A 25749-nucleotide genomic window follows, 5' to 3' on the forward strand; every position below is an offset into this window, starting at 1 on the left:
CTGTCCCCTTTCCTCCCCCTAACTGTAACCCATCTATCCTTGTCCTGAGCCTTAGGAGTGACCAACTCCTTGTATCTCCTCTCAATTACCCCCTCAGCCTCCCGAATGATCCGTAGTTCATCCAGCTCCAGCTCCAATTCCCTAACACGGTTTTCAAGGAGCTGGAGTTGGGTGCACTTCCCGCAGATGTAGCCAGCGGAGAGTGTGCCATGTCTCCCACCTGCCACATTCTGCAGGAGGAGCAAGCAACTGCCCCAGCATCCATTACCGACTTATCTGAACACTCACACAGTACTAAAGTAGGAAGCTTAGTTTAAGTTGCTATAAAATTAATAACAAACTTATATTCAATAGAGGAAGTTTAGAATGAACCTTACCTTATTAACTAGGTTAGAGGAGGGGGGCGGGTGGGGGACACTACAGTTGTAGAGTCTCGGGTTTAGCCACCTTGCTGATATATGTGGTCATTGCTTTCCTTCCCGGCTGCCCCTCTGATCCTCGTCACTTCCTCAATCACGAGGGGCATGGATAGGGTAAATAGACAAGGTCATTTCCCTAGGGTGGGGGAGTCCAGAACTAGAGGGCATAGGTTTAGGATGAGAGGGGAAAGATATAAAAGGGACCTAAGTGGGAATTTTTCCACACAGATTTGATGGAATTCAAATTTCACCATCTGTCAGTGTGGGATTCAAACCCACGCCCTCATCACACTGCTGCATCGTACTGCTTCAGTATCCGATCAGGTGAGGACTGAGGTTCAAGAGTGCCTCATAATAATCCAGCAAGTTTGGTTAGTATGTTGCTTCCAGCTTGGGCCATTACTGTTCTTTTCTTCAGATGTCCTCAAGGAACAAAATCCTATCTCGAGTCACTCCCAATTATGTTGGGCTGGGAATATACTTTAGGCTCTGACAATTCACATAGATAGCTTGTTCTCTTTTTGGCATTGGCATTCTGGAAATGGAATACACTGGATATGGTTTTAGCGTCTTATGTTAAATTCCTTTATGTCCTACAGCAATCTGTAACACCATTGTTAAAGATCTGATTCAGACTGCACAAAATATAAAAAGACTAGCATAATAGATGGCATCAGCATAGATGACCTCGTGGGGTGTGGCTGTTGACAGGTCATTAGTATCAATGTTAAAGGAAGTTGGGGTGAACAGAGTCCAGAGTAGTCCATTGGTCAATATTCTCAATGCTTAATTCAAGATGGACTCTACCTTATCTGCTGTGAAGGATTGTTTCAATAACCCTGGATAGCTTTAGGAACAGGCCAGTGTGCCACATTGCATTGCAGGCAACTGAGAGGTTCAACAGCACTCTGCCTATCTTTAGGCCCTGCTTTATTCCTGTCATGTGTGGATACATACATTGCTGTTGACAGTCAAGTTAAAGAATTTGCTAAACTGCTTGAGGCAGAAGGGTAGCTGGCTCACTTGAACCCCTCTATGTTTGCTCACACGCCTAAGATGTCTCAGATGTACAGGGTCTTGGAGTCTTAATGGAACACCATGTGCATGGATCAGGAGACATGCCAGTTTGTGCAGGCTGTTGGACCTGGTTAAACCCTTCCATCAGAAGGAAGGGATTCTAACCCAGAGTGATGCAGACAGCAAATTGTTGCACGTGCTGGACCAGTGTAGCACCACGTTGCCGGGTTTTAACTGATACTTCAGCCATGAATGTTGTAGCATTAACCTTGGATCCTTTACTCCAAATTAAAGAATGATGTCTTTTTCTTCTGGGGCAGGGAGGCAAGGTACATTAATTTTAACTGACCACCCAAATCTGTTATAAAAATGTGAAGGAGGATCAAAGCCCTTTCTATGCTGATTTAGTAAATGCCAGTCTACAGGGTAACGGGGCACTTCCAATTTATCTCCAAACCCCAGTTTAGAAAAGGTGAAATTAAACAAATTCCCCTTACTGACCACTCCCAGCGACTCCTTGGTGGGTGAATATTAGTAGAGGACAGGATCAGGCTCAGTTGTCATAATATCTTCAAGCCTTAGTGGGCGGCACGGTGGCACAGTGGTTAGCACTGTTGCCTCACAGCGCCAGAGATCCAGGTTCAATTCCCGCCTCAGGCGACTGACTGTGTGGAGTTTGCACATTCTCCCCGTGTCTGCGTGGGTTTCCTCCGGGTGCTCCGGTTTCCTCCCACAATCCAAAAAATGTGCAGGTTAGGCAAATTGGCCATGCTAAATTGCCCCTAGTGTTAGGTGAAGGGGTAAATGTAGGGGAATGGGTCTGGGTGGGTTATGCTTCGGCGGGTCGGTGTGGACTTGTTGGGCCGAAGGGCCTGTTTCCACACTAAGTAATCTAATCTGTAAATAATCTCATCTAATCTAATCTTTTGACATGTTGGTTGTCAGAGCTCAGGTATTGCAGCATTCTGTTAATGAAACTTCCACCCCATGCAAAAGCCAACCCTGTAAGAGAACGTTGGAAAAACACTACTCCCTATTACCTTAAGTGACTCTTCTTCCATGTGATGATGTGGAATACTGTTGAAATGATGAACAGTGCACACAGACCCACACCATACATCCACGCTGTGATCTTCTTCCATCGGTCATCCGACAGTCGATGAAGTAATGTGCTGCCGACAATTGCTGGAAAAATGAGGAACTGAAGACAAAACGAAACTTTAATTCAGTGGCTCTAGCTTTTCCAACATTTGAAGACTTTATTGCCCCTCTCTTAAGGGTCCCTGCTCTAGGAACCTGTGGCAGATATGCACACACCTCTCGACTCCTGCTGTTCCCAATACTTTAGAGATAGGAAACTACAATAGGAACTCACCAAAAATCCAAAACTTGACTGCATTACAGAAAGTTAGAGGAACTGTGTGGCATAGCACTGTGCAGATAAGCTAATGGGTTGCACAACCAAGAACTGCACAAAGGTGATACATGGCAGCTCCACACAATGAGCATCTAAATGGAGAGGCAGGAGAGAAACATCCAGACACAGCCAATGACAATAAAATGTGTCCAACTCATTTCCTGCACATTCTTTCCTTATCCCTTCTACAATTTTGACAGGGTGCCCCTCATCCTAAATGTCCTTGCTACCAGCTTCCATATACAAAGGATCATTCTTTCCATTTCCTCATCTGCAATATGATATCACCAAACACATGTTGCTCTCTCCTCCCCATCAGCAATCCAAAGGGACGATTCCCTACCACCTTGGCCCACTGTTCTACCACTCCAACACCTCATCCCCCTCCGAAGACACCTTCCCTTACAACTAAGGGAACTATAACATTCGCCCTTTTACTTACTCACTCCTTACTGCCCAAGGCTCCAAACATTCCTTCCAGGTGGAACAGCAATTCACATAGATTTCTTTCAATCTGTAATTTCCACTGATCTCAATCAAATCTCCCTGATTCTGGGAGACCAAATGCAGACTGTGTGGCCCCTTCACAGAACACCTCCACTCAGTCTGCAAGCGCGTCCCTAACTTTCTGGTCACTTGCCATTCTGATACACCGCTTCCTCTCTCATTCACATTTCTGTTCTTGGTCTAATATATGTTCGTGAAGGCCAACAGTGATAGCCCCAGAATGTCATAATTTCACAATTTTATAGATTTCCATCAAGTTTTCCCTCAGCCTCCACTGCTCCAGAGAAAGCAGCCCTAGTTTTTCTAGCTTCTCCTTATAGCTCAGGAGATCCAGGCAGCATGTCGGTAAACCTCTTCTCCAAACCCACCACATCTTTCCTGTAATGTGGAAATCTAACCAAAACCTTAAAGCTGCAACATGACATCCTGACTGTTGTACTCAACTAACATAGGCAAGCATGCCATGCACCTTTTGTAACACCCTTTTGCGTGGCTACTTTCAGAAAGTTATGGACTTGAACCCCAATATTCCCCTCTACATTAGTGCTGTTCGGGGTCCTGTCATTAACTGTATACATGTATTTGACAGTTGGTAAGGGTAGGGCAGTGAATGTTGATTATACAGACTTTAAAGCATTTGGAAAGGGCCTTTATGGTTGGCTGGTCCAGATGATTAAGTCACATAGCGTCCATGGTGAGGTGGAACTTGGATACAAAAATTGGCTTGGTCGTAGAAGACAGAAGATAGATATGGAGGGGTGTTTTTCTGGAGATCTGTGCTCAGTGACAGGGATCAGTGCTGGTACTTCTGTTGTTTTTAATACATATGTATCAATGATTGGGCTGCAAATGTAGATGGTCTGATTAATAGGCATTACGAAACAGTGGAATTGTGGATAGTGAGAAAGGATACAGCAGGATATAGATCAGCTAGATAGTTGGATGAAAAATGGCAGATGGAGTTTAATCTGGACAAGTGTGAGGTGATGCATTTTAGGAGGTAAAATGCAAGGGAAAAGTATACAGTAAATGGCAGGATCTTTAGGAGCATTGAAGCATAGAGTGATCTTGGGTGTAAGTTCATAGATCCGTGAAAGTGGTAACACAAGTGGCTAAGGTGGGAAAGGCAGCACATGGCATGCCTGCCTTCATCGGTCAGGGCACTGAGAATAAGAGTCGACAAGTCAAATTGCAGCTGTATAAAATTTTAGTTAGGCCACATTTGGGGTATTGTGCGCAGTTCTACTTGCCACACTATAGCAAGGACTTTTATTTTTAGATTCCCTACAGTGTGGAAACAGGCCCTTCGGCCCAACCAGTCCACACCGACCCTCCGAAGAGTAACCCACCCAGACCTATTTCCCTCGATTGATGCACCTAACACTACGGATAATTTAGCATGGCCAATTCACCTGACCTGTACATCTTTGGATAGTGGGAGGAAACCTGAGCACCCAGAGGAAACCCACGCAGACACGGGGAGAATGTGCAAACTCCACACAGACAGTTGCCCAAGGCTGGCATTGAACCTGGGACCCTGGTGCTGTAAGGTAGCAGTGCTAACCACTGAGCCAGCTTTAGAGGCAGTGCCTGGATATTGCCTGGATTGGAGTGTGTTAGCTATAAGGAGAGGTTGAACAAACTTGGATTGTTTTCACTAGAGTATTGGAGGCTGAGGAGGCAACCTGATAGATGTATATAAAATGAGAGACATGGATAGGGTGGATAGGTAGAGTCTTTTTCCTAGGGCGGAAATGTCAAATACTAGGGGGCATATGTTTAAGGTGAGGAAGAAGGTTTAAAGGAGATGTGTGAAGTAAGGCTTTTTTCTTTATAGAGAGGATGACAGATGCCTGGAATACACTGCCATGGGAGTGGTAGAATCAGATACGATAGCAACATTTAAGAAGCTTTTAGCCAGACACATGAACAGGGAGGGAAGGGAGGGATTTAAACCATATGCAAGCATTGGGATTAATTTAGAATGACATCATGGACAGCACAGACATAATGGGCTATCCCATTCCTCCCATAATGTGCTGTACTGTTCCATGTTCTGCAATCACATTATGGGAGGGATGGGATAGCTCTGGAGAGATTGCAGAGGACATTTCTCAAATGTTGCTTGGACTGAAGAATGGCTGGAGAGTTCCAGTTACGAGTGGAAATTGGGCAAACTGGGATTGTTTTCCTACCAGTAGAGGAGATTGAGATGTATAAAATTATGAGGGACATAAGATAGAATGGACAGGAAGAAACATTTCACTTTGATGGAGGGATTTTGTACACTACATTGGTTTTGCTCATGCTGGTATTGGGTCCTTCGTTCTGGTGAGTTGTTGTCTGAGAGTGGCTGTTGGTTTTTGTGCTGTTAGGAGTCCTAGTGGTCGCAGTAGTCTGGCTGTCAGTTCGGAAATGTTCTTGATGTATGGTAGTGTGGCTAGTCCTTTGGGTTGCGGCATGTCCTCATTCCGTTGTCTTTCCCTTAGGCATCTGTTGATGAAATTGTGCGGCTATCCGTTTTTTGCAAATACATTGTAGAGGTGTTCTTCTTCCTCTTTTTGCAGTTCTGGTGTACTGCAGTGTGTTGTGGCCCTTTTGAACAGTGTCTTGATGCAACTTCTTTTGTGTGTGTTGGGGTGGTTGCTTTCGTAGTTCAGGACATGGTCTGTGTTTTTGGCCACTTTCAGACAACAACTCACCAGAATGAAGGACCCAATACCCAGCATGAGCAAAACCAATGTAGTGTACAAAATCCCATGCAAGGACTGCACAAAACACTACATAGGACACAGCTAACGATCCGCACCCATGAACACCAACTAGCCATGAAATGACACGACCAGCTATTCTTAGTAGCCACACATGCAGATGACAAGCAACATGAGTTCGACTGGGACAATACTACTATTGTTGGACAAGCCAAACAGAGAACAGCCAGGGAATTCCTAGCGGCATGGCACTCATCCACAGATGTGGGCGACACGGTGGTGTGGGTGGCACGGTGGTTAGCACTGCTGCCTAACAGCGCCAGAGACCCGGGTTCAATTCCCGACTCAGGCGACTGACTGTGTGGAGTTTGCACATTCTCCCCGTGTCTGCGTAGGTTTCCTCCGGGTGCTCCGGTTTCCTCCCACAGTCCAAAGATGTGCAGGTCAGGTGAATTGGCCGTGCTAAATTGCCTGTAGTGTTAGGTAAAGGGGTAAATGTAGGGGAATGGGCGGGTTGCGCTTCGGCGGGTTGGTGTGGACTTGTTGGGCCGAAGGGCCTATTTCCACACTGTAAGTGATCTAATCTCCAGATTCAATCAATAAGCACATCGATCTGGACCCAATATACCGACCACTGCAATGGACAGCTGGAACTGACAACCGGAAGCGGCAGAGACAAACCATTATAAATGCCGGAGGAAACATCACAGAAGTGTTTCACAGGAGGCTCCCAAGCACTGAGGATGTCACCTAGACAGGGGACGAAACGTCTGCAACACAAATTCCCAGCTCGGCGAACAGATCTGTTAAGCATCTATCATCTTTCAGTTCTGGTGAAAGGCCACTGGCCTGTCCCTCTCTCCACAGTACCTACCAGATTCATTAAACATTTCCATCAGCTGCTGTTCAGCTCAGATTCAGAGTTTGGGTAGCATCACAACACTGAACATTGTCCATCAAGCAGTGTCTGTAAAACTGAGACGGTGTCAGCCCGAATCCCTTTAATCTCCTTTAGTTTTCGTGACCACTATAAACTCACTGACAATAGCAAGGAATAGTAACTACTGACTTGCACTTCCAACAGTCTTCCTGTTTCCACATCACCAGCGGTTAGAACTTTTGGTTTGACTGTGGTTTAGTAATCATGCCTGGTATATACCAGCAATGAAATTATTTATTCCTTCCAATCAGGACAATATCCTGAGCAAAAACATAATCATCAGCCAAATTTAAAGACTCAAACATGGAGTCATACAGCATGGAAACAACCCTTTGGCCCAACTAGTCCATGCTGACCGAGTTCACATACTAAACTAGTCCCCCTTGCCTGTGTTGGCCCATGTTACTCCGAACCTTTCCTATTGGCTTGTTGAGTTACTTTTGACTGTAGAGCATTAGGTACATTATCCAAAGCACCAGTAAGTCAGCAATTTGTAGGTTCAAGTCTCAGACCAGGCACGTAGGTAGGCTGAAACACCCCCAAGCACAGTTCTGATGTAGTACTGCAATATCAGACATGTTGTCTTTTGGGTGAAATATTAAACTGGGACTAGAACTGCATTTGGTGGCCTCAACAGAAAATGCTGGTGACTCCTTAGGTGCTGGTGCTTGTGTGATTCTCTCTATTCCCTCTCTACCGTGCCACATAAAAACGGATGAGTTGGAAAACTTACTGCATGTGTGTAACAGTTGGCAGCATGTTCATAGGCAGTGGGTTGGTATCGCGAATTAGCTGGAGGTCGGTTATTCATAAATCTGCAAAGAGAGCAAGAGTTTATTAATGCAATACGAAAACAGTCAAACAAACACTCAATTTTCAGGGGGAGCTTTGATTCAACTGAGCTTGAACTCAAACAAAATCTCCTCCTCCCCACAAAAAAAAAACCCAAAACTGGAATAAAACTGTCCTGCACAGAAATTCCTTTCTCCATCATTGGGTACTGTCCCTAGATCTGTACTGAAACTACAGATCTAATGCACCAGTCAGAACTAGATACCTGAAATGATCAAATATCCCACTTAGACAAGTTAAGTTAATGGCTAGACATCTTACTTTGACAATCCATGTTTCCTCCCCATGACGATCTGTGTTGAAATCGTGTAGAACCACATCATAACAAAGCAACTGCTTTCTCTTCACCACAATATAACTCTTTTAAAGTGCAGAAACATTTAGTTGCAGGTCTTATTCCACTTCTGATTTAGCAGTTAAACTGCACTTCTATCCATTCAGCTGTTAAACCAGTAAAGCTAGTATGCAGCGTACTAGAATTAATATGACGACTTCCTGGTTCAATATCTATTTTTAAAAAAGGAAGTTAACTCCCAGTGAAGGTAAATCTAGACGATTATCACCACCCACAACCGTTCTTTTATTCACAGCTATTTTATGTTAAAACATATCTTTCAAATGTATTCGTGAATAAACTCTGCACGCAATGAGCCCAGAACTCCAATTAAAATCTAAATCTTATCCAAATATTGCAAGTCCTAACAATTTTTACTCTAACTTTACAAAATTTCAACAAATCAAACTGTTCTAGTCAGGTAACATTAGTAAAAATGTATAGATTATCTGGCCATTCCTTCTGCGCTGTTTGTGGGACCTTATTTTGAGAAAGTTGATTACTATATGTACCTGCATTGCAGAGACTCCACTTCAGAAGGTACTTTGGGATATTGTGAAAGGGAGTACATAAAAGCACATTTTGTTCTTAAACTAAGTTTTTTTTAAAAAAAGATAATCTTCTCCATCTTGTTCTAAACTAGTCAGCACCAAAGGGGATCTGTAGGATCAGAATGAGCTAAATCGTTAAAACTATGGGTATCTGTGCATGTCTAATTTAGTTGCTAAAACTTTATCCTTGTTTGTGTATAAAGCATAAACTTCCACAAAAAGTGTGGAACTCCACCTGAAATCTAATCAAGTGGTTTGGGGGATATACGTAGAAAATAAAGGATATTCAAAGCAGTTCAAGACAGTGTTCTGCCATCAAACTCACAAGGACAACTGGTGATAGGCAATAAAAGGTTAGCTCAGCTATGCCCACATCCTGTGAAAGAATATTTAACAAACAGAAGCAAGCTACAGTTTGTAATCCACACTTTACTGGTTTAACAGCTGAATGGATAGAAGTGCAGGTTAACTGCTAAATCAGAAGTGGAATAAGACCTGCAACTAAATGTTTCTGCACTTTTTAAAAAAAAGTTACAGTGGGGGTTTGGGTGGATTTTTGGATAAATTGCAAGGCTGATAGGTAGGTCTTGCCTACTTGTTTTTATGTTACTCATCAATGACCTTACTGAATAGAGGCAGTTTCACATTTGTATCAGTTTTTATGAAGTATTCTTTTACTACAGGGATTGCATGACTGTAGGAAGATGATAGCTGAAAATGTGTTGCTGGAAAAGCGCAGCAGGTCAGGCAGCATCCAAGGAGCAGGAGAATCGACGTTTCTGGCATGAGCCTTTCTTTGAATCTTTCGATTCGTCGATTCTCCTACTCCTTGGAGGCTGCCTGACCTGCTGTGCTTTTCCAGCAATACATTTTCAGCTCTGATCTCCAGCATCTGCAGTCCTCACTTTCTCCCTGTAGGAAGATGATGGCCATCTTAGGCAACAACTTATTCAAGCCCATTAAAGAAACAAGCCCAGGCGCACACAATGAACAGTGGGGTTGCCTGGATACCGACTCCACATGCCGAAGCTGGCAGTCACAAGACCAGCCTAATATCAAACACTGAAAATGTTTGTAAATAAATCTAACTGCCAGTGTTTTAGGTTCCACTGCATCAAGTCACTTCATGGAACTTTCAATTAAGTGAAATTCTTAAACTCAGTAAATTCCAGATTGGTCCAACAAGTAGTACAATGATTTAGTGGAGTCTCAATCATGGAATTCAAGTTCAAATTCAAAGTGCAAGAAGGTCTCCACATATATTCCCCGTTAAAGGGCGTTGCAAACAATTAGTCTTTTACAACAAAAAGGGAAAGTGGGAAGAGTGAGAGAAATTGAAATGGAGAAAGAAAACTGAGACGAGGTACATTTGAAATATTTGGAGAGAATTAGGAATCAGATAAATATTTTGCAGAAATTAAAAATACTCAAAATTTTGAGGTACTTAATTGCTTCAAGGTAATTTGAGGTAGACCTTAAAAATCTGAACAGGCTAGGCAAGCCATTTCATGCTATTGTGTTGGCCACGCAAGTGGGTTTTTCCCCCAGTATCAGGATGTTGTCAGTCTAAAAGGACATGCTGCCGACCACACAACTGAGAAGGCCATGTCTGAATTTCAATGTTGGCTCAATGCTAGGCACATAGACAGTTACTGAGAGATACTGTCGAATTGAGTCAAACAGCCTGCTCCTTCATTTGTTCATATTGTATGCAACCAGCCTATACATGCTAGACCCAAAACAAAACATCCACCCATGCAATTGAGTAGGGTTGTTAAGCAAGATCTGGGTGCATTAATAATCATAACATAACTAGAATGAACAGCCCTTCCCATGATCCAACCCAAGCTTTGGCTCCACTATGTGGATGACACGTTTGTCATCATAGATCAGAACAAATTAGAGGAAACCTACAATATCATTAACATTTTGGTGAAATTTGTGTCAGTAAAGGAGGAAGAGAACAACAACAGACTTCCCTTCTTAGATGTCACAGTGGAACGAACAGTCAATGGAGAACTGCTGACCAGCGTCGACAGGAAAGCAGCACACAGACCAGAAGATCAACTACAGGAGCAATCATCCCGACACCAACAAATGGAGCTGCACCGGGACATTATTTAAAAAGGCCACAACACACTGCAGCACCCAGGCACTAAGAGCAGCAGAAGAAAAATACCTATACAGCATATTCAAGAACAACGGGTACCAAAAGAACAAAGAAAGCTATAGTGTAGGAACAGGCCCCTCGGCCCTCCAAGCCTGTGCCGATCCAGATCCTCGATCTAAACCTATTTCCTATCGCCTATTTCCTAAGGATCTGTATCCCTCTGCTCCTTGCCCATTCATAGAACATAGAACAATACAGCACAGAACAGGCCCTTCGGCCCACGATGTTATGCCGAACATCTGTCCTAGCTTAAGCACCCATCCATGTACCTATCCAATTGCCGCTTAAAGGTCGCCAATGATTCTGACTCTGCCACTCCCACAGGCAGCGCATTCCATGCCCCCACCACTCTCTGGGTAAAGAACCTACCCCTGACATCCCCCCTATACCTTCCACCCTTCACCTTAAATTTATGTCCCCTTGTAACACTCTGTACCCGGGGAAAAAGTTTCTGACTGTCTACTCTACCTATTCCTCTGATCATCTTATAAACCTCTACCAAGTCACCCCTCATCCTTCGCCGTTCCAACGAGAAAAGGCCGAGAACTCTCAACCGATCCTCGTACGACTTCCTCTCCATTCCAGGCAACATCCTGGTAAACCTTCTCTGCACCCTCTCCAAAGCTTCCACATCCTTCCTAAAGTGAGGCGACCAGAACTCCACACAGTACTCCAAATGTGGCCTAACCAAAGTCCTGTACAGCTGCAACATCACTTCACGACTCTTGAATTCAATCCCTCTGCTAATGAACGATAATACTCCATAGGCCTTCTTACAAACTCTATCCACCTGAGTGGCAACCTTCAAAGATCTATGTACATAGACCCCAAGATCCCTCTGTTCCTCCACCTGACATAGAACCCTACCATTAACCCTGTATTCCGCATTCTTATTTGTTCTTCCAAAATGGACAACCTCACACTAGGCAGGGTTGAACTCCATCTGCCACTCCTCAGCCCAGCTCTGCATCATATCTAAGTCCCTCTGCAGCCGACAACAGCCCTCCTCACTGTCCACAACTCCACCTATCTTCGTATCATCTCCATTTCTCAGCCAAGTTATGACAGAAACTTGGCTGAGAAATGGAGGCAAGTAGGGAGGGGAAGGAGTTGGTGTTTTTGATTAAGGAACACATTACTGCTGTAACTATGGAAAATATTTCTGAAAAATCGTCCAGCCTACCCTTCACAAATCCATGCTGGCTGTCCCTAATCAAGCAGTGGCTTTCCAGATACTCATAAATCCAATCCCTCAGTACCCTTTCCATTACTTTGCCTACCATGTATCTGTCTAGATACATCCTCAATGACACTATTATGCCCAACTCTACCACCTCCACTGGAAGCGTGTTTTAGGCATCCACCAACCTCTGCGTAAAGAACTTTCCACGCATACCTCCCTTAAACATTTCCCCTCTCACTTTGAACTCGTGATCCCTAGTAATTGAGTCCCCCATCTGGGGAAAAAGCTTTTTGCTATTTACCTGGTCTACACACCTCATGATTTTGCAGACCTCAATCAGGTCCTCCCTCACCCTCCATCTTTCAAATGAAAATAACCCCAATTTACTCAACCTCTCTCCATAGCTAGCACACTCCATACCAGGCAGCACCCGGTGAACCTCCTCTGCACCCTCTCCAATGCATCCACATTCTTTTGTTAATGTGGCGACCACAGCTGTTTGCAGTATGCTAAATGTGGCCAAACCAAAGTCTAATACAACTGGAACATGATCTGCCAACTCTTGCACTCAATACCCCGTTCGATGAAGGAAAGCATGCCATATGCCTTCTTGACCACTCTATTGACCTGCATTGCCACCTTAAGGGTACAGTGGACCTGAACATTCAGATCTCTCAGTACATCAATTTTCACCAGGGTTTCCCCATTTATTCTATAGTTCGCTCTTGAATTGGATCTTCTAAAATGCATCAGCTCACATTTGCCCGGATTGAACTCCATCTGCCTTTTCTCCACCCAACTCTCCAATCTGTCTCCAGAGGAACCTCAATAATCCAGCATTTGATTATCCAAATTTCAGATTATCCATACAAGATTGCAAGGTCCCAATGCTTGGCTAAGTTGTGTTATCCAGCATTTGATTATCCAAATACTTGATTATACGAACAAAATACTCTCCGCTCGTATCGTTCAGATAATCAAGGTTCCTCTGTATATTCTGCTGCATTTTTTGACAGTCCCATTCAGTGTCTGCTACTCCACCAATCTTAGTGTCACCTGCAAACTTGCTAATCAGACCACCTATACCTTCCTCCAGATCATTTATGCATATCACAACCAACAGTAGTCCCAGCACAGATATCTGTGGAACTCCGCTGGCCACAGGTCTCCATTTTGAGCAACTCCCTTCCACTACTCGTGTCTCCTGTTGCCCAGCCAGTTTTTTATCCATCTAGCTAGTACACCTGGACTACATGCGGCATCACTTTCTCTATCAGCCTACCATGGAGAACCTTATTAAATACCTTACTGAATCCATGCATATGATATCTACAGCCCATCCCTCACCAATCAACTTTGTCACTTCCTCAAAGAATTCTATTAAGTTGGTAAAACATGACCTTCCCTGCCAAAACCATGTTTCCAATCACTGATGAGCCCATTTTCTTCCAAAGGGGACAAAAGGGATAACACAAGCAATTCTCCAGTCCTGTGGAACCTCAACCATGTTCAAGGATGCTGCAAAGATATCTGTTAAGGCCCCAGCTATTATATCTCTCACTTCCCTCAGTAACCTAGGATAGATCCCATCCAGACTTGGGAACTTGTCTACTTTAATGCCTTTTAGAATACCTAACACTTCCTCCCTCCTTATGCTGACTTGATCTAGAGTAATCAAACGTGTATCCCTAACCTCAACATCTCTCATGTCCCTCTCCTTGGTGAATACCAATGCAAAGTACTCATTAAGAATCTCACCCATTTTCTTTGACTCCTTGCATAATTTTCCTCCTTTGTCCTTGAGTGGGCCAACCCTTTCGCTAGTTACCCTCTTGCTCCTTATATATGAATAAAAGGCTTTGGGATTTTCCTTAACCCAGTTTGCTAAAGATATCTCATGACCCCTTGTAGCCCTCTTAATTCCTCATTTCAGATTGGTCCTACTTTCCTGATATTCTTCCAAAGCTCCATCTGTTTTCAGACAACGAGACCTTACGAATGCTTCCTTTTCCCTCTTCGCTAGTCTCACAATTTCACATATCATCCATGGTTCCTAATCTTGCCATTTCTATCCCTCATTTCACAGGAACATTTCTCTCCTGCACTCAAATCAACTTCTCGTGAAAAGGTCTCAAATATCAAATGTGGATTTACCTTCAAACAGCTGCTCCCAATCAATGTTCCCCAGCTCCTGCTGAATTTTGCTAAATTGGCCTTCCCCCAATTTAGCACTCTTCCTTTCGGACCACTCTTGTCTTTGTCCACGAATATTCTAAAGATTACGGAATTGTGATCACTATTCCCAAAGTAACTCCCTACTGAAACTTCAACCACCTGGCCAGGCTCATTCCCCAACACCAGGTCCAAATTGGCTCCTTCCCTTCCTCTAGAAAACCCTCCTGGATGCTCCTAATAAATTCTGCTCCATCGAGACCTCTAACACTAAGTGAATCCCAGTTAATGTTGGGAAAATTAAAATTGCCTCACACTACCACCCTGTTGCTCCAACATCTTTCCATAATCGGTTTACATATTTGTACCTCTATCTCACGCTCATTGTTGGGAGGCCTGTAATACAGCCCCAACATTGTTATGGCACCCTTCCTATTTCTGAGCTCTGCCCATATTGCCTCACTGCTTGGGTCCTCCACCGTGCCCTCCTTCAGCACAGTTGCGATGTCCTCTCTGAGCAGTAATGCAACTCCTCCACCCCTTTTACCTCCCTCTCTAACCCACCTCAAGTGTCAATATCCTGTGATATTTAGTTGCCAAATATGCTCTTCCCTCAACCAAGTTTCAGTAATAGCAATAACATCATACTCTCTGGTACTAATCCAAGCCTTAAGTTCATCTGCCTTACCTACTTCACTTCTTGCATTAAAACAAATGCACCTCAGACCACCTGTCCCTTTATGTTCAACATCTGCTCCCTGCCTACTCTTCCCCTTAGTCACATGGACTTAATTATCTAGTTCCTTACTGCTTTCTTATTGTCCACTGACCTCTGCTTGGTTCCCACCCCCCTGCCACATTAGCTTAAACCCTCTCCAACAGTGTTAGGAAAAGCACCCCCAAGGACATTGGTTCCAGTCTGGCCCAGGCGTAGACCATCCAATTTGTAATAGTCCCACCTCCCCCAGAACTGGTCCCAATGTCCTAAATATCTGAACCCCTTCCTCCTGCACAATCTCTCAAGCCATGCATTTATGCTGCCTATTCTTTCATTTCTACAGTGACTAGCATGTGACACTGGTAGCAATCCTAATATAACTACCTCGGAGGTCCTACCTGATAAAAAGTCTGCCGATTTTTAAACAACAAATCCAAACAAGATGGCACAACATGCCCAGAGACTAGTCACACTATCGTAGATCAAAGACATCGCGGAGATGACTATCAGACTACTCCGACCCCTTGGCATCACAGTAGCCCACAAACCTACCAACACAGTGAAACATCGAACGGGCAGGCAGAAAACTAGCCACCAAGATACACAAACACCAACAAGCCACCAAAGGACATGACCAACTATCACTAGCATCCTGACACACAGCCGAAGGACACTTTGACTGGGACAACACAGCTGTCCTATAACGTGTTAAACAGAGACACACACGGGAATTCCTAGAGGTCGGAACACCATCAATAAACATGGATTTGGACCCCATTGGAAATGATACTCACCTTAACAGACCAAGACACACAAGTAGAAAATGGGACAGAACACCAGTGCTTCAACAGAGGCTCACTGATGACATTACCTAGCATGGTGATGAAACATCTGAGAACAAACCTACCAGCTCAGTGAGCAAACTTATAACCTGCATTAACAATCAACTTACAGTAAATCAATTGAGCAGATAATGTTTGCTTTAAAAAGAAGTTGTCAAAGTTTCAACCCCAGATAGATCAGTCCTACAGTGCTATCAATTTTCCTACAATCATCTGGAGTTCTGATACAGGTTAATAGAACAAAGAACAAAGAAAATTTACAGCCCAGGAACAGGCCCTTCGGCCCTCAAAGCCTGAGCCGATCCAAATCCCTAATAAATCCCTTTCAAACACTAGTGTTGTTTTGTGAATAATTTGAAGTTGAAAAGAACGTACTTGGTAAATTATTTCAACAATAATTGAAACATTTCAAATTTTTTTTGTTGCATCTGTATTTAGTATCAGGAGTGAAAAGCATCCAGATGAATACATGCAGATGAACACATGCACTATAAGTGAGGACTCAGTAGTGAGGGTGTCGGTGGAGGCAAGATGGCGTTGAAGAATAGCAACTTCCATTTCAGCAATGGCGTGGTGAAGGGGGTTCATACCAGGCCATCAGGCCCATGGCCCAAGACGGAGCACTTAACAAGAAAGTTAGACACTCTTTACTTCTTCATTTTCCTGTCTTTATATTCTATGTTTTGGTTTATGTTTGCATTTTAAGATGGCAACAGAGAGTGATGACACCATACAATAAATTTCACTGTTTGTAACAAGATACATGTGACAATAAATATATCAAATAAACCATGCCTCAGGCAAAGGACAAGGGTCAGAAGGTGAGATCTTCTGGTGATCTCAGCCTGTAAACGAATTGAATCAATATTGTTTGCATCACAAACCAGCTGTTCAGCCAACTAACTGACCCCCTTGTAGGGTGAAAAGGTGCACAGTGCACAAGTTGTTGAGTGACAACAGGCAGAAGTGATGTCACTGGACTAGTGATCCAAAGGCCCAGGTTAAAGCTCTGGGGATCCGAATGTTCAAACCTCACCATGGGCAACTGGTGAAATTTAAATTCTATTATTAAAGATCTACATTGAAAGCCATTCTCAGAAATCATTACTATGAAACTATCATAGATTACTGAAACATCCTATGTGATTCACTAATGCCTGCTGTCCTTACCTGATCATGTCTACATGGGTTTCCAAATCCACATATGGTTGACTCTTAACAACACTTTCAAATGGCTTACCAAGTACGAGGAAAATTATGGACAAGCAACAAATGTTGGTATTACAAGTGATGTCGACTTCCCATGAAATAAAGAAAAACCAAAATATCATTCAGCCAAATCTAATTTGTCAAGTATGGCTAGCCAATTGCTATTTTAGAGATATTTGTATCCAACACTGATCTCTTTGCTACCCCACTGGTTAGTTTTCCAAACTGTGATGACCCATTTATCATGACTGTTTTCTTAGCCAATTATTTTTCTAAACTATTATTTTTCTGTCTTTCAAAAAATTATGATGCCCAGAGAGACTGTTGGCTTTTAAAAGAAAGGAATCCCCAAAGATGCAAACAGAAAGAAAACTGCCAGATAAGAATTCCCTTTAAACATTTATTACAAATGAACCAACTAAAGTCAACATAACTCAAATGTCAATTAACAATTTGAAGATATTCTAAACAAAATTGCTTTAAGTACTTGATACAAAGGTACACCTCTACCATTTACAAGCACTCACGTCATTTCCTACACAAATGTAGGACACGTGTAATCTCATTTCCATTTCGGCCTCCGCTAATCCCACAAGATTAGTTATCCCTTCATGTTCACCACAGCTGTATTTCATCCTGAATATAGGTATTCTGACAATATGCACCTTTATGAACTCTCTCACGCTCAGGTCATGGAAGATCAGATTGGCACAGAATTCCCTTCTCTGAATCCTTTTACTGGCCTGAAGAGCACTGGTAACTCAGACAGTAACAATGGTCTCTCTCATTCCAAAATCTGTGGTCTTTGTCAATAGCTCTCTGCTTTTTCTAACTGAATAAAGCATTGTAAAATAATTTCTGTTATATTGTCAGAGATCTGCTTCAACAAGAGGTTGTGCTTGAACATTGTCAAATAGAAAACAGTTCCTTTTGACAAGAAACTTGCTTCTCCCTCTAAATTAATGAGGGGTGGGTTGGGGGGAGAGGGGGGGAAGGTAGCTGAAAAAGCGATAGGTGGAGGATGAAGATGAGAGAGAAGGTGATGGGTCGGAGGGGGACGGGAGTGATGGACAGGTCAGGAGGGCAGTGCAGAGTTGGAGGCTTGGGACTGGAATAATGTGGGGAGAGGGGAAATGAGGAAACCCACATTTATCCCATGTGATTGCAGGGTCCCAAGGTGGAATTTGAGACATTCTTCCACCAGGCATCGGGTGGTAACAGTTTGGCATTGGAGGCGGCCCAGGATGTTCATGTCCTTGATGGAGTGGGAAGGGGAGTTAAAGTGTTCAGCCACGAGACGCTGGGTTTGGTGGGTGCGGGTGTCCCAGAGATGTTCTCTGGAACAATCCGCAAGAAGGTGTTCTGTCTCCCTGAGGTACAGGAGACCATATCGGGTGCAACGGATGAAGTAGATGACATTGGTAGAGGTAAAGATAAATTTCCGACACTTGTGGAAGGATCCCTTGGGGCCTTGGATGGAGGTGAGGGGAGTGGTGCGAGCACAGGTTTTGCACTTCCTGCAGTGGCAGGGAAAGGTGCCAGGAGAGGGGTGTGGGCTGGTGGGGGGGCAAGGACCTGACAAGGGAGTCGCAGAGGGAATGGTCTCTCTGGAACGCTGATAGGGGTGGGGAGTGAAACATATCTCTCATGTGGGGTCCACTTGGAGGTGGCCGAAGTGGCGGAGGATGATGCGATGTATGCAGAGGTTGGTGGGTGAAAGGTAAGGACCAGGAGGGTTCTGTCCTTGTTGCATTGGGAGGGGTGGGGTTCAAGGGCAGTGGTGCGTGAAGTGGAGGAGATGCACTAGAGGGCATCGTCGACCACGTGAGAAGGGAAGTTGTGATCTTGGAAGAAGGAGGCAATCTGGGACTTTGAGGTGGAATTGGTCATCCTGGGAACAGATGTGGCGGAGGTGGAGGAACTGGGAATAAGGGATGGCGTTTTTACAGGAGGTAGGGTGGGAGGAGGTGTAGTCCAGGTAGCTGTGGGAGTCGTTGGGTTTTTAGTAGATTTCTGTGGTTGGCCGGTTGCTGGAGATGGTGATGGAGAGGTCCAGGAAGGGGAGGGAGGTGTCAGAGATGAACTGTTCAACCTCATGTAGGAGCAAGAGGTGGCGCCGATACAGTCAGTCATCTGTGTGTGTGTGTGTGTGTGTGTGTGTGTGTGTGTGTGTGTGGGGGGGTGGGGGTGCTAGTATAACCATGGAAGATGGACTGTTCCATGTACCTGACAAACAGGAAGGCATAGCTGAGGCCCAAGCGGGTGCCCATGGCTACCCCTTTTGTTTGGAGGAAGTGGGGGGATTGGAAGGGATTGTTTTCATTGCTGAGGACCAGTTCAGCCAGGTGGATGAGGGTGTCAGTGGAAGGATGCTGGTAGGAATGGCATGACAGGAAGACTTGGAGATGTGTACAGGGACTGGATGTCCATGGTGAAGATGAGGCATTGTGGGCTAGGGAAACACATCTTTTCCTACCTTGACACTGCCCTGTCCCCCTTAGTTCAGGAACTCCCCACCTATGTTCGTGACATCACCCGTTTTCCTGGCCCTCAACACCTCATCTTCACCATGGGCATGCAGCTTCTGGAGTATTCATCTGCACTGCAATCTCAGATCATATGGGCATTTCTTTCTGGGAAACTAATGTCGCCCTAATCAGGCAAGCAATTCATCCTCTTTCAGAGGAAATTAGATTAGATTATTTACAGTGTGGAAAAAGGCCCTTCAGCCCAACAAGTCCACACCGACCCTCCGAAGAGCAACCCACCCAGACCCATTCCCCTACATTTACCCCATCACCTAACACTACGGGCAATTTAGCATGGCCAATTCACCTGACCTGCACATCTTGGGAGGAAACCCATGCAGATACGGGGAGAATGTGCAAACTCCACACAGACAGTTGCCTGAGGTGGGAATTGAACCTTGGTCTCTGGCGCTGTGAGGCAGCAGTGCTAACTACTGCGCCACCGTGTCGCCCTAGTACTCCCTAGTCCACTTTGTGTTTTCTTAGGTGTAAGGTATCTTTAAGACCAATCTTTTCCTGATATTGCAGTCATCCCATAGGTCCGATACCCCTGAATATTACCTTCTCAACATTGGTCACCTTGTAGCATGTCTCAAATGGGTGTGACTGGATGGTCATTGATTTCCATTTGTGCTGTGTACTTTGTTATTCAGTGATAGTTAAAGATCTGCTGAGGCAAATACACCAGGGGTATTCAATTTAGGATGATCAAATAAATTCTTTGATTTACATATAATTTTAAATAGCATTTGGGAGAATTATACCCCACAGTTCTACTTAATTTTCTTTGTAAATGTGCCTGTGACAATAATTAATCAGCAAATCAGTGTTGTCACTACATGATTGCAATCTAATAGCCTAGCTTAAATTACAATTTTTAAAATGTGTACTTTGTGTCCTGTTATTGGAAGCAATAGCTGATTATGTTTCCAATTAACTTCTATCACCAGATAAATCAAATACTTTGACCTCGAGCTACGAACCACATCCCTCACATGGAACTTGTAGAAAGCAGTAAATCTCAGGATAGCTGTCACCATAGTTACAATGCCAGCTGCTTTTGTTTATACAGCATGCAAAGTTTCTCACGTAGCACAGCATTTATGTAGTAAAGTGCTTCCAGTCGCTTCATTGGAGCATTATCAAAAAAACATTTGATATCTAGCCACTAAGAAAATACCATAGGACACATGACGCAATTCTTGGTCAGAGGCAGTTTTAATTCAGAATTTCAAAGGAGAGAAGAGTGATGGAATTTCAAAGGATAAGGATAATAAAATGACCAAAATCAGGAATGATTATGAGATTAAAATTGGAGGAACACAGATTACATAGGGGTGAAGGAGATTAAAGATAGGAAGGAGCAAGAGCCAAAAGAAATGAAAATAAAGTTGAGAATTTTAAGATTGGGACATTATCTAAGTGCTAAATAGATTTCAAATGCCATTGTCCAGCTCAAACACTATCAGCATTACAATGTTCTAATGAAGTACTTTTTCACGAATATACTAAAAAAAATCCAGTTAGGAAATGTCTGTTACCTTAAATGCTTCATGAATTCATCCATTTCTTCTCAAGACTAACTTTTGAATTTAAGAGTGGGGCTCATTCCCGAATTTAAACAATTTCCAGTCAGTGAGCCTTTACCCAGGAATACTTCACTCTTGTACTTATCCAGGTCACAAGCAGGTTTGGGAAGATGGAATGCACGGTTTTGCAGCTGACTGTTTTATCACAGCCACATTAGATACAACACGAAAATAAAACTCCAATGACTTTTATATTACAGACCTCATCACCAACATAAATGCTTATTTGAGCTCAACAATGTAAGTCTGCGTATTCACCATGATGGCTTTTGAGTGGTCAGTCTCAGATTTCAAATGTTATAACATGTTATCCCAGTCATTTGGCTTGTCTCAGCACCAGCTTATTTTAGTAATTATCCCTCTGGCTCATTTAATTGGATTATAGGTCATCTTTATGGTTGTTATTCAGCTATTGACACTTTACTCACTAACACTCTTCGTCACCTGCACAGACTTATTATTTGATACTCCACTCACACCATTTGTATGATCTTTTGATCTCTCTGCCTATACATTCTGTGTTCTGGCCTCTCACTTCACCTGAAGGGGCTACCTCCAAAATCTGATGATTTCAAATAAATCTGTTGAACTATAATCTGACATTGTGGGACTTTGTCAAACTTTATGTCAGCAGAGCAAAAACCAGTGAACACAAACAGTCTGTTTCAAAATGGAAAAGTGACAATTGCTAGAATATTTTTCTTTTGTTTAAACAAAGTGATTCAGTTAAACATAAGTGTTTTGGGGCTATTGATTAAGAAGCAAAGCAATTAACTCAAATACTAGCAACCCAGTCACTGTTGCAAGTGAAGGACAATGCCCATGTGAGCTATTTACAGCACTAATACTCATAATGCCAACGTAGCCAAATGGCTTCCTCCTACACTGTAACAATTCTGTGCCGCTATTTACATGGCATCAGAGGCTTGTTCCAGAATTGGGAGTAGGTGCTTTTGAAAAAATAAGGCCAGTACTGGGAGTCAGCCTCCAATTGCTTTGTGGCATAGACAATGACTTAGATTGAAATGCATTTGTTTTTATAAAACAAAATGAATGGGAAACCTGAAGATATTTTCTACCTATGCTTCCTGAAGCACCATCTTTCAAACGAGATACTGTTTTCCGATGCTTACCAATGGCACTGGCTTTCTCCTTGCATATGCTCACTCTGTGCCACCTACAGGTTTACATGAATCATAGTCCAGTTAAAAAACACAGTAGAGGGGCAAGTAGTATAGAGAGGGAATTCCAAAACTTGGAATCTAGCCCACTGGTGGCATAGGAAGAAGCAATTAAAACAGACGCACAAAAGGCTGGATTTTGAGGAGTGCACAATTGGAAGAGATTGCCAAGTTAATAATGGACAAGGTCATGGACAGATTGGAGTGGAGTGAGAGGGTGGGAACTTTAAAATTATGCTTTAATTGACCGAGAGATGATGTAATCAATGAGCACAGAGGAATAGGACTTGGTGCAAATGACCCAATCACACAAACCACTACCTTGGACAATGGATGTCAGGGATAGGTCAAAGTAGTCCAGATTACACAGGATTAAAGTGCTGGATGTCTTGAAACGGGTAAAGGTGGATAAATCCCCAGGACGTGATCAGGTGTACCCGAAAACTCTGTGGGAAGCTAGAGAAGTGATTGCTGGGCCTCTTACTGAGATGTTTGTATCATCGATAGTCACAGGTGAGGTGCTGGAAGATTGGAGATTGGCAAACGTAGTGCCACTGTTTAAGATGGGCAGTAAGGACAAGCCAGGAAACTATAGACCAGTGAGCTTGACCTCGGTGGTGGGCAGGTTTTTGGAGGGAATCCTGAGGGACAGGATGGACATGATTTGGAAAGGCAAGGACTGATTAGGCATAGTCAACATGGGAAATCATGTCTCACAAACTTGATTGAGGTTTTTGAAGAAGTACCAAAGAGGATTGATGAGGGCAGAGTAGTAGATGTGATCTATTAAGACTTCAGTGAGGTGTTCGACAAGGTTCCCCATGGGAGACTGATTAGCAAGGTTAGATCTCATGGAATAGAGGGAGAGCTACCCATTTGGATACAGAACTGGCTCAAAAGGTGGTGGTGGAGGGTTGTTTTTCAGACTGGAGGCATGTGACCAGTGGAGTGCCATAAGGATTGGTGCTGGGTCCTCTACTTTTTGTCATTTACATAAATGATTTGGTTGCGAGCATAAGAGGTAGAGTTAGTAAGTTTGCAGATGACACCAAAATTGGAGGTGTAGTGGACAGCAAAGAGGGTTACCTCAGAATACAACAGGATCTTGACCAGATGGGACAATGGGCTGAGAAGTGGCAGATGGGGTTTAATTCAGATAAATGCGAGGTGATACATTTTGGGAAAGCAAATCTTAGCAGAACTTATACACTTAATGGTAAGGTCCGAGGGAGTGTTGCTGAACAAAGAGACCTTGGAGTGCAGGTTCATAGCTCCTTGAAAGTGGAGTCGCAGGTAGATAGGATAGTGAAGAAGGCGTTTGGTATGCTTTCCTTTATTGGTCAGAGTATTGAGTACAGGAGTTGGGAGGTCATGTTGCGGCTGTACAGGTGAGAGGGGAAAGCTATAAAAGAGACCTAAGGGGCAACCTTTTCACGCAGAGGATGGTACGTGTATGGAATGAGCTGCCAGAGGAAATGGTGGAGGCTGGTACAATTGCAACATTTCAGAGTCATGTGGATGGGTATATGAATAGGAAGGGTTTGGAGGGATATGGACCGGGTGCTGGCAGGTGGGACTAGATTGGTTAGGCCACTTTTGGATATGCCAACCCAATGTCCTGTACAGCCACAACATGACCTCCCAATTCCTGTACTCAATACTCTGAGCAATAAAGGAAAGCATACCAAACGCCTTCTTCACTATCCTATCTACCTGCGATTCCAATTTCAGGGAGCTATGAACCTGCATGCCAATGTCTCTTTGTTCAGCCACACTCCCTAGGACCTTACCATTAAGTGTATAAGTCCTGCTAAGATTTGCTTTCCCAAAATGCAGCAACTCGCATTTATCTGAATTAAACCCCATCTGCCACTTCTCAGCCCATTGGCCCATCTGATCAAGATCCTGTTGTAATCAGAGGTAACCTTCTTCGCTGTCTACTACACCTCCAATTTTTGGTGTCATCTGCAAACATACTAACTCTACCTCTTTTGCTGACATCCAAATCATTTATGGAAATGACAAAAAGTAGAGGACCCAGCACCGATCCTTGTGGCACTCCACTGGTCACAGGCCTCCAGTCTGAAAAACAACCCTCCACCACCACCCTCTGTCTTCTACCTTTGAGCCAGTTCTGTATCCAAATGACTAGTTTTCCCTGCATTCCATGAGATCTAACCTTGCTAACCAGTCTCCCATGGGGAATCTTGTCAAATACCTTACTGAAGTCCATATAAATCACATCTACTGCTCTGCCCTCATCAATCCTCTTTGGTACTTCTTCAAAAATCTCAATCAAGTTTGTGAGACATGATTTCCCACGCACAAAGCCATGTTGACTATCCTTAATCAGTCCTTGCCTTTCCAAATACATGTACATCCTGTCCCTCAGGTTTCTCTCCAACAACTTGCCCACCACCGAGGTCAGGCTCACTGGTCTATAGTTCCCTGGCTTGTCCTTACCACCCTTCCTAAACAGTGGCACCACGTTAGCCAACCTCCAGTCTTCCGGCACCTCACCTGTGACTATCAATGAAAGAAATATCTCAGCAAGAGGCCCAGCAATCACTTCTCTAGCTTACCACAGAGTTCTAGGGTACACTTGATCAGGGCTGAAAAATGTGTTGCTGGAAAAGTGCAGCAGGGCAGGCAGCATCAAAGGAGCAGGAGAATCGATGTTTCGGGCAAAAGCCCTTCTTCAGGAAAGGTCCTGGGGATTTATCCACCTTAATGGCATCCAGCACTTCCTCCTCTGTAATATGGACATTTTGCAAGATGTCACCATCTATTTCCCTAAGTCCATATCTTCCATATCCTTTTCCACAGTAAATATTGATGCAAAATACTCGTTTAGTATCTCCCCAATTTTCTGCAGCTCCACACAAAGGCCTTCTTGTGATCTTTGAGGGGCCCTATTCTCTCCCTAGTTACCCTTTTGTCCTTCATGTATTTGTAAAAACCCTTTGGATTCTCCTTAATTCTAATTGCCAAAGCTATCTCATGTCCACTTTTTGCCCTCCTGGTTTCCCTCTCAAGTATACTCCTACTGCCTTTATACTCTTCTGAGGATTCACGCGATCTATCCTGTCTATACCTGACATATGCTTCCTTCTTTTTCTTAACCAAATCCTCAATTTCTTTAGTCATCCAGAATTCCCAACACCTCCCAGCCTTTCCTTTCACCCTGACAGGAATATACTTTCTCTGGATTCTCGTTATCTCATTTCTGAAGGCTTCCCATTTTCCAGCCGTTCCTTTACCTGCAAATATCTGCCCCCAATCAGCTTTTGAAAGTTCTTGCCTAATACCGTCAAAATTGGCCTTTCTCCAATTTAGAACTTCAACTTTTATAGAACATAGAACATAGAAGAATACAGCGCAGTACAGGCCCTTGGGCCCTCGATGTTGC

At 43.7% G+C, this 25749-nt stretch overlaps 1 protein-coding gene across 3 annotated transcripts in view; it reads right to left on the bottom strand.

Annotated features, from left to right (window-relative positions):
- The window catches only part of LOC122562322 (monocyte to macrophage differentiation factor-like), a 79287-nt gene that overhangs the window by 27102 nt on the left and 26436 nt on the right, over window positions 1-25749 (bottom strand). Inside the window, exons 1-3 of one of the 3 annotated variants that reach the window (XM_043715193.1) lie at window positions 21112-21646; window positions 7745-7826; window positions 2477-2637 (exon numbers count right to left, since the gene is read on the bottom strand). In XM_043715193.1, coding sequence (XP_043571128.1) covers window positions 2477-2637; window positions 7745-7826; window positions 21112-21137 — 269 coding nt within the window. In that variant the 5' untranslated portion in view covers window positions 21138-21646. Of the gene's footprint in view, window positions 1-2476; window positions 2638-7744; window positions 7827-8124; window positions 8326-21111; window positions 21647-25749 lie in introns of those variants that run through there. The other 2 variants (XM_043715191.1, XM_043715192.1) reach the window with 2 other exon arrangements.

Source organism: Chiloscyllium plagiosum, chromosome 24 (assembly GCF_004010195.1).
Source record: "Chiloscyllium plagiosum isolate BGI_BamShark_2017 chromosome 24, ASM401019v2, whole genome shotgun sequence".
Taxonomy (NCBI): domain Eukaryota; kingdom Metazoa; phylum Chordata; class Chondrichthyes; order Orectolobiformes; family Hemiscylliidae; genus Chiloscyllium; species Chiloscyllium plagiosum.